A 15,445-nucleotide genomic window follows, 5' to 3' on the forward strand; every position below is an offset into this window, starting at 1 on the left:
CTCCATTACACTGTGAACAGAACATTTCCACGGATTTTCTACCCATTTATATTCAAATTCCTTTTGGGCCCTGGAATACCATTTCAAGATCACAGAAAAGGTTTCAATTTAATATTTATTGCACACCGTAGGCAACTGCCAAGTCCTCAGAAACACAAAGCTTTGCAGCACACAACTTCATTCTCAAGGGCTGTGAATGAGATCTACCAACTATAAAAACAATTTTGTGGTAGCGGGTGGGAGAGAACAGTAACTTGGGTGAAAGACGACACTACAGAGTTTGGAATGGTCGGGCAGGTCCTTCAGCATAAGCACAGGTACAGACAGGGGTGTGAAAATATGGTCCATGTGAAAATCTTTCCCTTAGCCCCCATGCCTTTAAGGGTGTTTTTCCCTCTGTCTCCTCTATTTCTAGTTTTCTCTCTTCATACTTTCAGTTTATTTATATATAATGATCAACTCCCTTGCCTCTACTTCACCCATCTTTCTGCCCAGTACAACTTTCCTGGGGAGCATTTTAGCAAAAGTACTTAAAAGCATTAAAAGTCCAAACAAATGATTCCAACAGTTTTACTCAGGAATTAATACTAAAGAAACAGGGATGCTTTCAAAATCTTAAGTTACTTTAAGTATTATTTATATTTGCATAAAAACCTACAAGCCTGACAGTGGAGAACTAGTAGATATACTAAAATACATCAATTAGAAGAAATTATTAAACCATTAAATTTGCTTTTCAAGGAACATTTAATAACAAGGTAGGTAACATACTTGTCTAACACGGTACTTTTAGATCATGGAAGCTAAAGCAAAACATCCTGTTCATTGGGTGAAAACAGCCTGCTTAATGGTGTACACTGCAGTGAAATTTAAAAAAATACTGTAATTATAATTTCAGAACTTCAAAATTTGAGTGTGAGTGTTCTTTTTTTCGTATGGGAAAGGAAAATGCTTTTGAAAATCATTTGAAGCTTGGACAAAAATTCCATGGCTATATTCTTAGGATCACTCTGTAGTCTTCATGATACAGATGACACAAGGGAAGCTTCAATTCAACCTTTTAGAGAAGACATTCCAGCTCGCATGATCTCATCAACCAGGAGAATGTTGGTGGCAATCACAGTGCTGAAAGGGGACGGAAAGATCAGATGGCTCAGATGTGACATATGAACCCCAAACTGCACAAATTATATCCAATTAAGTTTCTCCTTTCCCCTCAAAAATATAGAAGGCTAGTTTAGTTTTTATACTTTCAGCTGATTACATTTTTATGAAAACAAAACAAAAAACCCCACGTAATTAAACATACCAAGTAAGAGTATGAGGATTCTCTAAAGGTTATTTTAGTTTTGGCTGTCTCAAACTTACCAGGAGTGAAGAAGCTGTTTCTTTACACAATAGTTATCCCATATGCCTACTTCAGCAGCTACCATTGGCTCACCTGTAAAGTAACCCAGTATTCTTAAAATCACACACAGAAAGTTGGAAGATCAGAATGCAAATAAAACAGAGTATTTTGTGATTTGCTCATCACTGATTATTCTCATTATCCAAAGTTCCTCAATTAGTCCAATTTTGCTCCAAACTACGATCTCTACTCAGAAGACATCCAGTAATAGTAATGTGCTATTTGGTTACCAAATGTTTGAACATCTCTATTTTTCCAGATGCATTCTTCTTGTTTGTTCATATTAAAGTAGAGCACTTGAACTGGCCAAAATGGACCTACCATTTCCCTCATTCCAGAAACCCTTTCTACTAATGTGAATGTATGATGCTGTTGACAGTAATAGGTCTTACAAATACTGCAGGATTCTGTTATCTTTCTTCCACTCTACTTTTCTCCAACATTCTATTGTTTCCATTTTTTATCCTCCCTGATTTTACCTCACCTGAATCTAGTTCTCCCCCTACAAATAGCTGTGTTCTCTTACCTGTGTTCAAGTCCACACCTACAAGTTGACCTGATTCTGAATGTTCTGCTTGAACTTTAACTAGTGTTTCTTGAAGGTCAAAACCAGAATTCTGAGCAAGAACCTAAACAAACAAATTTAATCCTTTAAAAGATAGAACCCTAAGAAGTGATAAGAACCATAATTCCAATTAGTAAAACAAAACAAAACAAAAAAAACCCTTAAGATAGACCAGTATTTATGTTCATATCAGAGAATAACTAAATAGAACATTTGTTACTAACCAACTCATTAACCCACCCCAAGCCCAGCAATACACTGGTCATAAACTATATCCCTAAAATAGCATACAAGAGAAAACAAAAGAGCAAGCTTGTACTCTAGTATAACTTCTACACTGCAAACTCTTAAAACAGTTTATCTCCTGCCATCTGAAACTTCAGTTATTCAACTCCCTTCCACAGGAACCAAATACATTTGGATAAGAGATACCTGGCTCTAGTTATGTTAGGGAGAAAATGAATAAAACTTGTTTACTCAAAGTCTACATTATAAAAACGCCATTATCAAAAAGCTTTCATCAGCTAAATCATTTTGATGTAGTTAAGAAAACTGTTAAAGTATTCATACCTTGGGAATAATGAGCAATGCATCAGCAAATGCTTGCACTCCAAGCTGGGCCCTGCCCTTTACACTGGGCTTATATTTAATCAAGGCTTCTGCCATTGCCACTTCCACTGCACCAGCACCTGGAACTACACAGCCTGTTGGGGGCGGGGGGGACGCAGAGAAATGCTAAGTTGCAGAGAAAACAAAACTGTAGAATCATTTTTAAGAAAATTAAAACACACACACAAAAGCCATCCATTTCTTCAGAATTCAGCATAACCACCACAGTGTTAATAGTACACTTGAAAGCAATACAAGCAACACATCAAATAGCAAAATGGCCCAATTTAACTAGTACTTGGAAGCTCTTGCAAGGTCTTAGCATTAGTTCATTTATTTGTATCCACTTTTAATCATGATATGCTATAAAAAAGCCTCGCATACCATCACAGGCATTTTAAAGGGAAGACTTTACTTTTGCATGGTGTCTGGCTGTGTAAATTACTGATAAAAAGAACACAGTATTCAGCCATGCCTTTCACACTAGCAAAAGAATATACAATAAGAATCTTACCATCATCAATAGCATTTTTAACAGCCCTCAAGCCATCTCTTATTGCATCTTTGATTTGAGTGAGTGTGTGCTTATTTGGTCCTTTGACCAATAATGTGACAGAGCGAGGGTTGTTACATTTCTCAATAAAGGTGAATTTCTCTTCTCCCTATGTGAAAAAGATATTTTCAAAAACAGGATATGGTTATACAAAGAATGAAGAGGGGCTTATGGAAGAATAAGTAGTTTATTAATAAGAAAACAACATACCAATCACATTAAAGCAAATAAACTACTTCATATAAAAGAAATGTGACTTTTCCCATCAATGGCTTATCATTACTATACATAAGCATCAAAATGTATGTAAACAAATCAAAAATATGATTCTGGGTTTGAATGAATTCATGAACGAAACATCACTGTATTATCATCTTCAGAAAGAAAATACACTCACCAATGTATATTCATAGACAAGTCCTGCATGTCCCAAACAATCAGGATTTAGGTCATCAAAAGAATTTAGAGCTACTCCACCACAAGCAAGAGTCAGCCTGAAATATTGGAAGTGTTTTAAGGGAGACCTGTAAGTGGCTTTGTTATGTTTGAAGAGATTAATAATTTTTAGGAAGTGATCTTTCAGAATTACATACCGAAATTAGATATTCTGAAATGTATTTTAACTCAAGCCTTTCCATTCACCACCAACCAGCTAAAAACCAGTCTTTTCTCCTAACTCACCATTTAAACCAGGCTTTCAAAGTTAGGAAATACTCCTTTGATAAGAAATCTAAAGGCAAACAAGAGCTCTTTACTGTGGTGAGCTCGGAGGAAAAATTAGTTCTTTGAAACCCCTTGATGCTGTCTCTCGACATGGTTACATACATACACATTTCGTGGTTTAAAATTAAAACAAGCATATACCAAAGTTCACAGCAGCATTATTCACAAGAGCATTATTCACAACAGGACATTTGAGGAAGAAACCCAAATGTCCACTGATAAATGTATAAATAAAATGTGATATATTCATACAATGGAGTATTGTTCATCCTTGAAAGGGAAATGAGATTCTAACATATGCTATACAACATGGATGAACTTTGAAACTATCATGCTAAGTGAAGAAGCCAGACACAAAGGACAAATACTGCATGATTCCCTTACAGGAGGTACTGGATTTAGAGACAAAGTAGAATAGTATTTACCAGGAGTGGGAGAAACAAAGTTATTATTTAATGAGTAGAATTTCAGTTTGGGAAGATGGAAAAGTTCTAGAGATGAATGATGTAATGGTTGCACGATAACGTGAATGCAATTTAATGCCACTGGATTATAATTAGAAAAAATGAGTAAAATGTTAAGTTTTATATTATGTGTATTTTATCACAATAAAAAAAGGAAAAATGTAATTACAGGACAAAAAGCAATCCCAGTTAACTTGCAAAATAAGTAAAATTTACATCACCAAGATAATCTGGTATCTGTACCTTTCCATATTTCTCCTTTTAGCCCTCCGCAGAGCTACTATGCCTTCTTTTGCAAGAGCATCTAAGGAAAAGGGGTCAATTCCCTGTGTCAAAAACAAGTTAGTTTTAATAGAAGTCACCTTAAAAATAACAATGAATGATACAAGCTCATTTATAAAGTAAAACTTCATTCTCACCTTTTGATTAATAACCACGAATCCTTTATCTGAATCACCACAGACTTTCTTTTTCAGTTCTATTATTTTTTTAACTCTATCTTCAATGAATTTTCTTTCAGCTTTTACAAGCTTCTCTCTCTCTTCTGCACTCTTGTAAAAAAAGCCAGAATTCACTTCTCTATTTAAAAAAAAGTTGGGGGGGGGGAGGGAAATGTTTATTTTTTAAGAAGATAAACCAGCCGAAGAAATTGGGTTAGTCTTGAGATTTAACAAATAGTTAGTTAACTCCAGTCCTTATCCCTGGAATGTCTTCAGAAGTTATTTTCTATAATTCACCCAAACCCAACTGAGGCATTACTATCCTTAGAGTAATCTCACAAGTGACTTGCCCAAAATACAAGCTGCTCCACCTCTCCACTCCATTTGTAAGGGGCTATAGACTCACGTTTTTTCATATTCTAATGACACATTGCACGTGAGGATGTATGCATCTTCTACTCTTTTCTTCATATCAGGATGCCGCGCCCCATGGTCTAAAACAAGACCTCTGATTAAGCTGTTAAAATACATAATTTATAGTTATTGATTTCTAAATGATACATAACATGTATTAATGAAATTCAAACACTGAATTGAGACTGTATTGATAATTTTCACACAACTTTATGAGTTTTTGAACAAGACTTTTGGGTGAAACCAGGCAGGTTCAATTATGAAAAAACAATATCCAGAACATAACAGACGCGACCCATTCAAACAAAAGTAACAACCCTTATCTTGTACAGGAAACTGCAGAGAAATAGTTGCAAATGGTTGGCTATCAAATTGTGATTACCTCCTTTAAAACATATTTCTCTTAAAGTTTGTTTATTCATTTTGAGAGAGAGCAGAGCATGTGTGTGTGGGGGGCGGGGGGCAGAGAGAGGAGAGTGATCATAACCTGAACTGAAACTAAGAGTTGAATGCTGAGCCACCCAGGTGCCCCTAAAAATATTTTTTAACTTGGTCATTGAAATATATATTTTAAATTCCCCACCAGTCTATTATGCTTTGTATCCCACAATTCAATAAATCACTGATGTAGCTCACTTTTCAGAATCATTCTGACTATAAACACATCATACCAGTAACTTCAAGAGGAAACACTACTGAGCAAACTAAATATTCACCTAGGAATACACACAGGAATTCAGAGACAAAAAAAAAAAAAAAAAAAGAAGTCAAAACAGATGTACTGTAAAAAATGCCTGTAAATTTGGAAACATACCATAAGGATTTCATAGCATCCTACCACCTACCTTGTATCAGTTTCAGATTTATGTTTCATCTCCATAATCTCAACCATGAAGAGGTCAATAGGTTCATCTTGTTTTTTAATGGCCAAAATGGAATCCACCACAGCCTACAATAGGAGCATAACCATTAGATGAATTTGATTTGCAGAAGTCCAGACACTTATGATGCTTGTTCTTCAGAGAAGTGTAGTTTCTTTAAAATCTCTGAACTGATCTAAGCCCTTCTCTATGAGCTAACAGAATACATTATTTGTAAAGGATTGAAGTCATTTACATTCCTGACATCCCCACTATTTTATTAAAAATATTGACACAAGTTTTTTTCATAATAAAATTTCCATTTTATAAACCTTTAATGGAAACTCTGATTATATCTTTATAACCTGGTCAGGTATACTATTATTTGATTTTCTCATTTTACATTTTAGGAACACACATCAGCTACTCTCACTACCACAAAAAGGAAACTACTTATTTCACATGGTATAACACTGTGAATTTTTTTTTTTTAATGTTAAAAAAAAAAATTTTTTTTTTTTGCCTGGGGGGGGGTGGGTGAGTGAAAGAAGGGTGGTGGGGGTGGGGTGGAGAGAGAGAATCCCAAGCAGACTCCCAATGTCGATGCACGGCTCCATCTTACAACCATGAGATCATAACCCGAGCCAAAATCTAGAGTTGGGACACTCAATGGACTGAGGCACCCAGGAGCCCTGACACAGTGAAGGTTTCAGATAGCATCCTGTAACCGAAACTAGGAAGTATATCAAGGGTCTTCAACACAGGTGTACTGTACCAAATGCCACATTTAACATACCTCTGTTAAGACATCAGCAAGTTCAGCATGCACTTTAGTACGTAGAGATGTTCTGGCCACATCTATAAGTGTTTCTCTGTCCATTTCTTTGCTTACTTTGACTTGTTCCAAAAACTGAAGTGCCTTTTCCTTTGCAGCTTCAAATCCTTCTGTTATTATTCTGGGATGAAGACCCTACAAACATATGATCATATAACCATATAACCATCATCTCTAACACTGGAGTTCTTCAATTAGATGACAAAGTAAATTTTTAAAGGAATATTCTGGATCATTTATATGCTTTAATACAATAAAATGTGCTGACTTTCTGAATACATTTAAAAGGATAGATAGTCCTTTCAATGCAGAGGAAAAGAACAGACATTGCTGTAGCACAGAGTCAAAACCAAGGGAACTATAAAGCACACTTGGGTTTTCATTGTGCAAACCACAAGGAATAATGCCCCAAACTCAAAACTGTGCTCAGGGGAACCATTTATTCACATCTTTTACGAACAAAAACAGGGAGACCAAGGGTCTGATTTTCCTCTCTTCCCAGGAATTTCTTGGCATTAGATCACTACTATGGTTTGCTTTAACTTTCAAACTACTCAGGACTAAAAAAAAGTTGTGAATTCTTATTTAAATTTACATTTTAGTTGGCTTTTTCTTTATAAATATGCCTAGTCCTGAATATCCGGTTTCTAGATCTCAACTACCAATCTATGTTATAGACATATATAAATCATATGCAATGCCACTTGATCAAAAAAAAAAAAAAAAAAAATCCTGCAGGCCAAGGAAGGTTCTTTAATCTGTCCAGGATCACAATAAACTTGTATAAGACCAGGCTCTGGTTCCAAGATTTAAGCCCCCTGCTCTTTACATTCTACTATACTGCCTCAGCTACTATGAACACATAAATTTATATAAATAAAATTCAGATTATTTCATGTTTACATAACTATCACAGAAACACAAGAATCATGTATACTTCAGAAATGTAGAGATCCGCCTGTTTCAGTAGTTCTCCAATGATTAGGACATTGGAAGTGGTACCATCACCAGTTATGTCATCCTGGGCTGTTGCTACTTTGGCTATTAAGGAGGCTGTTGGGTGTTGAATTTGCTGGAAGTAGAAAAAGAAGAAAATTACTTAAATTCAAACAGTCCAAATAAATATACCTTAAAATATCTGAAGGGACTCCTTTAAGAGCATCTATTTGCATAAATTGCCCAAATGTTCAGCTACATGCGGCGCTGATTTAAAACTCACCATTAACTATTTTACACATCAATTTATGGTAATAAAAACATTCACATATAGATTTGAGTGGATTATCTCCACTTTACTGATGAGGAAATCTGAGGCTTAGTTAAGGTTTATTGAAGGTGAGTTACAAGTAAGAAATAATTTCAAATCCATGCATGCTTCTTTATGACAAATCTATGGCTCTTGTGACAATAAACCAGGTTCCTTCTTTTTTCTTTTTTAATACATATTTTTTACGTTTGTTTATTTTTGAGAGAGACAGAATGCCAACAGGGGAGGGGCAGAGAGAGAAGGACACATAATCCACCGCAGGCTCCGCTCTGAGCTGTCAGCACAGAGCCCTATGTGGGGCTCAAATCCATGAACTGTGAGATCATGACCTGAGCCAAAGGTGGACACTTAACCAACTGAGCCATCCAGGCGCCCCTAAACCAGGTTCCTTCTAAAATTAAACCCCAGCAGCCTCCAGTTCAGTTGGAACGGAACAAATAATTAAAAAGAAAAAAAAGTTCCTTTAGCAAAGATGATCGGTGAATGCTACATCACCGAAGAAAGGTTTTGGGAGAACAGGATATTCATTATGTCTCCAACATCACCCACAGATTCTTAATTACAAAGGATCCAAACAATGCTCCTGTACTGCTTTTGATTTTTAAATCTCCTATTCTCCACTAACCTAGTGCAGCCTTTTGTCTCTGGGGACACTGACAGTTTGTCTGCTAGCACAGGTCACCACTTAGCCAACTAAAAACAAACTAAAACTAACCTTCTAGGTTAGCTAATCCTTACTGAAGATTACAAATATCTGCAAACTGAAGGCATGGTACCATAATATCAAAACCCTAAATTTTATTCTGAATTCAAAACACAGGCAAGTCATTTCCTTTCTTGGATTTTAAGTGCCAGGTTTTGGAAACTTAGGGAAGAGTAAAACAATTGCTCCTCTCAACAGTCTTATATTTTTGGGTCAGTGAGACTTAAAAACGGTAAAGCAAAGAGTTTTGTCTCCCCTTCAGCTGGAGGTGGAGATGGACCAGACAGAAACTGCGGTTTTATAAAGAGAAAAAATAGCATATGAATAATAACAACAACAACAACAATAATAATAATAATAATAAAGTATAGCCGTGTTATCACGTTTTGCACCTACCTGGGTCAACCGCTTAGTTTTCCAAATTTTAATAAATTTTAGTAACTACCATCCTTTAACCAAGGACTTATATGGCAAGAGTAGGGATTCAAAAATAAGTTATCAGACTCCCCAGGGTTCCTCCTGGCACTGTACTGTCAGTACTGTTACCGATAATATTCCTTTTCTACTTCCTCCAGACCTGCTGAGGGCTAATAGTGATTTCTCCTATTTTGAAAATGAACATTAAAAATCCTCTTGCAAATTACACGTAATACGGAAAACCAAGACATTTTTGACCTAGTATAGCAGTCTCTCACCATTTCATGAAGCAGCACATTGCCATCTTTAGTAAGCTTGATGTCTCCAGCACCAGAAACAAGCCTGTTCAATGGGCAGAAATGAACCACAGTGTGACTTTTTCAACGGACACCAAATTAAGAGTCCCATTCAAATCCGGCTTTACCCAGAACCTAGGGAGCTGGGGCCACGCGGCTGGTTCTCTCTACCCAGCAATAGGAATGATGCAGTGCCCACCCCCTCCCTTCAGAGAAACAGTCGGCCGAACCCTTAGGGTTGCTGGAGCCCAGGGCGCGGGGGAGCGCCGCGCACGCGGGCAGCTTTGTTCTCCGCAGAGACGGCATCGATTACAAGAGGAAACGGCCGGGGCAGGAAACAGGCGCGACCCGGGAGTATGCGGGTAAGTAGGGCCGTAGCCGCGAGCAGAGGCCCAGGGGCGGCGAGCTTCAGGCCGTGGCCCCCGCCGCCATGCCCGCGACGGCGCGAGGTGCGTGGTGTCCGCCCTACCCTACCCGCCGGCCCCGCCTTACATCTTCATGGTGCCTTTAGGCCCCAAGTTGGTCCTCAGCACGTCCTGCAGTCCCCGGGCCGCGCTGATGTTGACCGCCAGCGCCGCCTGGGCTCTGGCTACCTCGGCCTTGGGGTTCAGGGTCTTCACGGCCGCCATAGCTAACCACCACAGGAAGAGGAGGAGAACCGGCGTGCGGAGTGCCTAAAGCCGGCTCAGTGTGGCCTGGAGGCGCTACCCGGGTCTTCTGGAAAAGTCGGGCGCGCCCGGACCGTCCCCAGCGTGCCCGCGCTGCTGCCATTGGGCCGCTAGTCGGCCAGCGCCGCTCATTGGCTCGCGGCGCCTGCGGTTCCGCCCCTCGCGGCCGGGCCCCGGCGCCATTGCTCACGAGAAGACCCTGTTCCCAGGCAGAAAGGGCTCGCAGCGTTCCGGTTTCGCCGCCGTCTTGGCCCAGCTTGGCCGTCCCGGGACCTGAGGACGGAGGCGGGGCGGGGCGCGCGGCCGCTCTTGCGCCAGGCTGGGCCTGTGGGCGGCGCGCCCCCGGCATGATTGCAGTGTGGGCCGCTCTTTTCTGGAGGTCTCTGGCCGCCGGTGTAGGGTGGGCTTCTCCCTCCCCCACTCGCGCGGTTTGCCCTGCTTCCTCCCCTTGCTTCTCTGCTCCCCGTCACTAGCGTTTTCTTGACTTGATACTGTGTGCCTGTAGGGCTTCTAGGTGCTGTGGCGATACAGAAGCGAATCCGATAAGGGCCCTCGCCCAATGTTTTAAGCCTAGAGAAGATGAGATAGAATGCAAGGTAGAAAATGCTCGATGCCTTTTTACCAAGCTGCAGGATTGGTGCCATGCGAGAAGCATGTCAGTCCACCCTTTGGGCTCCGGACACTGCTGAGGCCTCAGGCTCGCAAGGCAGGTTTTAAGACTTAAACTGGATGGAGTAGTGAGTCGTGTACGTTCTTTGAGAGGACTCCTTTTTAAGACAAAAAAAAAACCCTGAAACATTTCTGCCCATTGTTTTCTAGTATCCAGTACCCCCCCCCCCCATATTAGGTATTCAGTAATGCCTTGTGTTTCATTTTTATAAGTAGTAACGAAACTTGTTAGAACTCAGAGGTGCCAAAGGGTATCTGGTGAAAAGTATGCCCTCCTCCCTCTAGTTCAACTTGCTTTATAGACAAGCACAATTACCATTATATACTCTGAATTTTCGAGAGGTTTTCTGAACTTACAAATTCATATGCATATAAATATAAGCATTTTCCCCACACAAAATGTCAATTTATAATACACACTGTTGGTGTATATTATACTTAAAGTATCTTGGTGATGGTACCATGGCAATACGTATGGGGATTCCTCGTTGTTAGCAGCTGAATCTTATTCTTTGTAAGAGTGACATCAACTAGCCATCTACTGGTTGATATTTAGGTTGTTCCCAGTCTTCTGCTACTGAAGCTGCAGTGAGTATCGTGGTATATAATGCTTTTAAGTGGGTTTGTATACTTGAGAATCGTAAAAGCATATATATAAATTTGAGTAATAGCATTACACAGGAGACTTGTGTTTACTTGCATGCAGATTTATTTAATTAGTGTTGGAGATGTGTGGGGAGACATAAGCAGAGATGAAGATTGTGTAATTTCAGGCACGTGCTTGTAGGTAGGGAAAGGGAGTGGGTCTCCTGAGATAAAATTGAAGGGGGCACCAAACACTCAGTAATTGAGATCAACAGTATTTTAATGCGGTATTTTTTAAGTCACTATGAATGCAAGAAATCCACAATGAAGAAATACTGGAATCTTAATTAGGCATCTCCACTAACATCATACCAGGCCTTAGACAAAGTCTCTGCAAAACAGAAGAATCCACATGATCTCTGTAGAGGGAATCTATTTGTATGTGTCATTCTTCTAGTCTCCGTTATCACACTTTCAGACAAATTAATTATTTTCATTATATGATACAAAAGAGAACTTTAATATTTTTTTATTTTTAATGTTTATTCATTTTTGAGAGAGAGGATCTGAATTGGGCTCTGTGCTGACAGCAGAGGTGCTCCTAGAATAGAACTTTAGAATGTCTTTGGAGAATTTCAAACAAGAGGTCATGTTGTGGGAGCAGATCCATTTCAATACTTCATGGAAGAAATGTCAACAGATGTTTAGCTATTTGATACAGGAGGGATTTCAATAAAGAATAAAATTTTAAGGAAAGAACTCTAGTGAGGCAAGGTGGTATATTAGAATCTTAGAGTCCAACAATTTGAGTTTGAATTCTAGTTTTGCAGTATTTACCAGTAGGTGACCTTGGACAAGTTACTAAGCTTTTTTGACTCTGTTTCCTAATCTATAAAGTAGGGGTAAGTGAGATCTTAGAGAAAATTAAATGCAATTGCACGTATAACATGCTTTGTATTGTGCCAGACATGGAGGGTGTTAAGTAATTGCCACTTCTGCATTAATGTAATGTAATTAAACTATATAGTTTTCATAGCACCTTCACATATAGTGTTTCACTTGATCCTAATATGAATCCTTTGAAGTTTAGTAGATCAGTGTCATAAACCAGTTTCACCGATGATTACACAGAGATTAAATGACCAACAAGGTCACTCTGTGTTATATGCAGAGAAGTCCGGAAATCTAGATTTCACCCTTGACTCCTTCCTTTGCCAGTCTCCCACATCTACTTACTCCCTGAACATTTTCATTTTCTAGATCCCCCTCTCTACACTCTATTCACTCTTCTCTATCCCCATTTACACCACTCAGGTTTAAGCCATGATCATTTCTTGTACAACTACTGTAGTGCCCTAAGTAATCTTTATTCCCCATGTTGCTAATGGAGCAATCTATCAAAAGTAAATCTACAAACCACAGCTCTGTTTATAATCCCTGTTATCCCCAGGACCTTAGACTGAAATCTAAATGCCTTAGTTTGCTTCCAGGATCAACCACGTCTTGTGCCTACCTCTCTCTCTTTCTTTCTGTCTCTCCCTCCCCTCTCCCCTCTGTCTCCTCTGTCTCTTCTGTCCCCTCTCCCCTCTCTCCTCTCTCCTCTCTCTTCTTTCTCACTCACTTCATGCTCTTGTCATTCTGAACTTTTCAGTGCTTAGAACCTTCTACTTGCCTTCAGCCTGAAACACTCTTCAAGGACCACTAGTCTCATTTTCATCCCCATCCCAGTCCCCATCCAGTGGCTATAGAAATAAATAAAATCCCTAATCCTCAAGAAGCACGTGGCCTAGTTAGGGAGATAAACTGGTGAACAGGTAAATGACCATAAAGTGTAGAATGTTATAGTTAAGAGATGAATGAAGTGCTGTGAGCACAAAAGTATTAACTTTGAGCACCAAGGGTGGTTTCTTGGAGGAGGTGTCTTTAATAGAATTTTGAAAGATACATAGATTATTTCTGAAGAAGATTTAGGAGAGTGATTCCAGGCTGAGCAACAGTGGGAGTACCTGGCGCACCCAATGGAAGATGGATATGTAATATGGAGGGAAGAAGGTTGCAAGTGCTAAATCTGGAGAAGTAGCATGTTCTGTTATGTTTTGGTTAAGGCATCTGGGTCAGCAGTGGGAACCCAAAGAACTTGTGGTAAAGATTACTCTGGAGGTGAAATGGAAGATGAACTAAGAGAAGACTAAGGATAGGGTAGTCAGAAAAAGGGTATTGAAAAGCCCATGCAGAAGGTGATGAAGACATTTAATGACATAAAGAGGTATTCTTGATAAGAGGGAAAAACATGTTTTAAACAGCATGTATTATATGTTCTCATTTTTGTAACCACTCCCCACATGCAGCTATACAAAAACAAGGATATGCATCAAAATATTAACATTATATTAAAAAAATTCAGAATATTTTCATTTTTGCAAACCTTCCCAAATTTATGTATCCACAAAAGGAGAACTATATATGTGAAAATATAAAATATATAAAGCATTTTTTAATTAAGTCCCTCAAGTGTGTGTGTGTGTAGAACCAGAAGAATATACATCAACATGCTTAACATTTTGTTTCCATGTTTGCCAATCTTATAGGTGAAAAATGGTATCTTAGATTTGTTTATTGAGAGTTGAGCATATATCTTATATGTAAGAGCCATTTGTAGTTCTTTGTGAACTGTCTATTCATGTGTTTTGACTGTTGTCTTTGGTTACTTGTGGATTTATAGGATCTCTTTATGTTTTCTGTGTTGCAATTTACTTTTCTCACTACTGTTTATTCAGTATTTTGTATTTATGTCTTTTTTCCTATTAAAAATACAAAAAATTCTTTCCATGCAGTCAGATACATCCTTTTTTCCCCCTTTTATGGGCATTTGGATTTTGTGCTATACTGTGTAAAAGAGGCCTTAACACTCTTAAAAAGTATTCTTGGGGTTCCTGGGTGGCTCAGTCAGTTAAGCATCTGGCTCTTGGTTTTGGCTCAGGTCATGATCTTGAGCTTTCGTAGGTTCAAGCCTCAAGTCAGGCTCTGTGCTAGCAGCTCATAGCCTGCTTGGGATTCTCTCTCTCCCTCTTTCTGCCCCTTCCCCACTCATACTATCTCTGCCTCTCAAAATAAATAAATAAACTTTAAAAATAAAAAAAAAACTATTCTTAAATTTCCTCCATGCTTTCTTTTTTATTTTTAAGGTTTTATTTTTCATTTTAATGTGTTTTTTTTTTGTTTTTTTTTGAGAGAGAGACAAGAGAGAGACAGAGTACGAGTGGGGGAGGTGCAGAGAGAGAGGGAGACACAGAATCCGAAGCAAGCTCTAGGCTCTGAGCTCTCAGCACTCAGAGTCTGATGCAGGGCTTGAATTTGTGAACCTCAAGATCATGACCTGAGCTGAAGTTGGACACTTAACCGACTGAGACACCCAGACGCCCCGATATTTTATTTTTCATTTTAATCCTCGCTTCATTTGGAATTTATTTTGATAAGGAATAAGATAATCTGTGGTGTTAAAAACGTACATTTGGGCTTTGTCCCTGGTTCCTGGCACAGAACTCCTAAACCATTTTTGAGTGATACGAGTATCTTTTGTTATCCATAATATTCCTTTTAGAATAAGCCTGAGTCTGTGCGAATGATGTGAGTAAAGATGGGAACCCTAGATAGCCTCAGGATGGGAGCTGGTCACTAGAAAAACCAAACACACTGATTAGAGGGAGGGGACTCTCAGTCCCATGTCCCCATCCTCTGGGGAGTGGAGGTGGCAGCAGATAGGTTATAAAAATGCTTGAATAGCCAGGGTGGGTGAACACATTGATATTGTGGTAGGGTAGTGTACCTAGAGGGTGTGGAAGCTCTGTGCTGCTTCCCCGATACCTTGTCTTGTGCATCTCTTCCATTTCCCTCTTCCTGAGTTATAATAAACCATAAACCTAAAGGAAGTGATTTCCTGACTTCTGAGTCAGTCTCCAAAATGTTCAA

At 39.0% G+C, this 15,445-nt stretch overlaps 1 protein-coding gene and 2 non-coding genes across 3 annotated transcripts; all 3 read right to left on the reverse strand.

The window, feature by feature from the left end:
- Positions 1 to 101: 101 nt before the first annotated feature.
- Positions 102 to 10,276, reverse strand: CCT6A (chaperonin containing TCP1 subunit 6A). Its single transcript, XM_047089360.1, has 14 exons — positions 10,047 to 10,276; positions 9,537 to 9,600; positions 7,809 to 7,943; positions 6,833 to 7,006; positions 6,022 to 6,125; positions 5,169 to 5,279; positions 4,742 to 4,901; positions 4,566 to 4,648; positions 3,533 to 3,629; positions 3,097 to 3,244; positions 2,544 to 2,677; positions 1,935 to 2,037; positions 1,369 to 1,441; positions 102 to 1,125 (listed from the first exon to the last, which is right to left on the reverse strand). Exons 1-14 carry the CDS (start codon positions 10,181 to 10,183, stop codon positions 1,053 to 1,055), a joined length of 1,596 nt encoding a protein of 531 aa, XP_046945316.1. The 5' UTR covers positions 10,184 to 10,276; the 3' UTR covers positions 102 to 1,052.
- Positions 2,918 to 3,057, reverse strand: LOC124519425 (small nucleolar RNA SNORA15). The gene has a single exon (XR_006964106.1). It is a non-coding gene; the product is annotated as a small nucleolar RNA SNORA15 (small nucleolar RNA).
- LOC124519426 (small nucleolar RNA SNORA22) lies at positions 7,128 to 7,261 on the reverse strand. Its single transcript, XR_006964107.1, has one exon. It is a non-coding gene; the product is annotated as a small nucleolar RNA SNORA22 (small nucleolar RNA).
- Positions 10,277 to 15,445: the final 5,169 nt, after the last annotated feature.

The sequence above is a fragment of the Lynx rufus genome, unplaced genomic scaffold, assembly GCF_022079265.1.
Source record: "Lynx rufus isolate CCGP_SWC_20201006 ecotype Redwood Valley unplaced genomic scaffold, mLynRuf1.p SCAF_27, whole genome shotgun sequence".
NCBI classification, from domain to species: domain Eukaryota; kingdom Metazoa; phylum Chordata; class Mammalia; order Carnivora; family Felidae; genus Lynx; species Lynx rufus.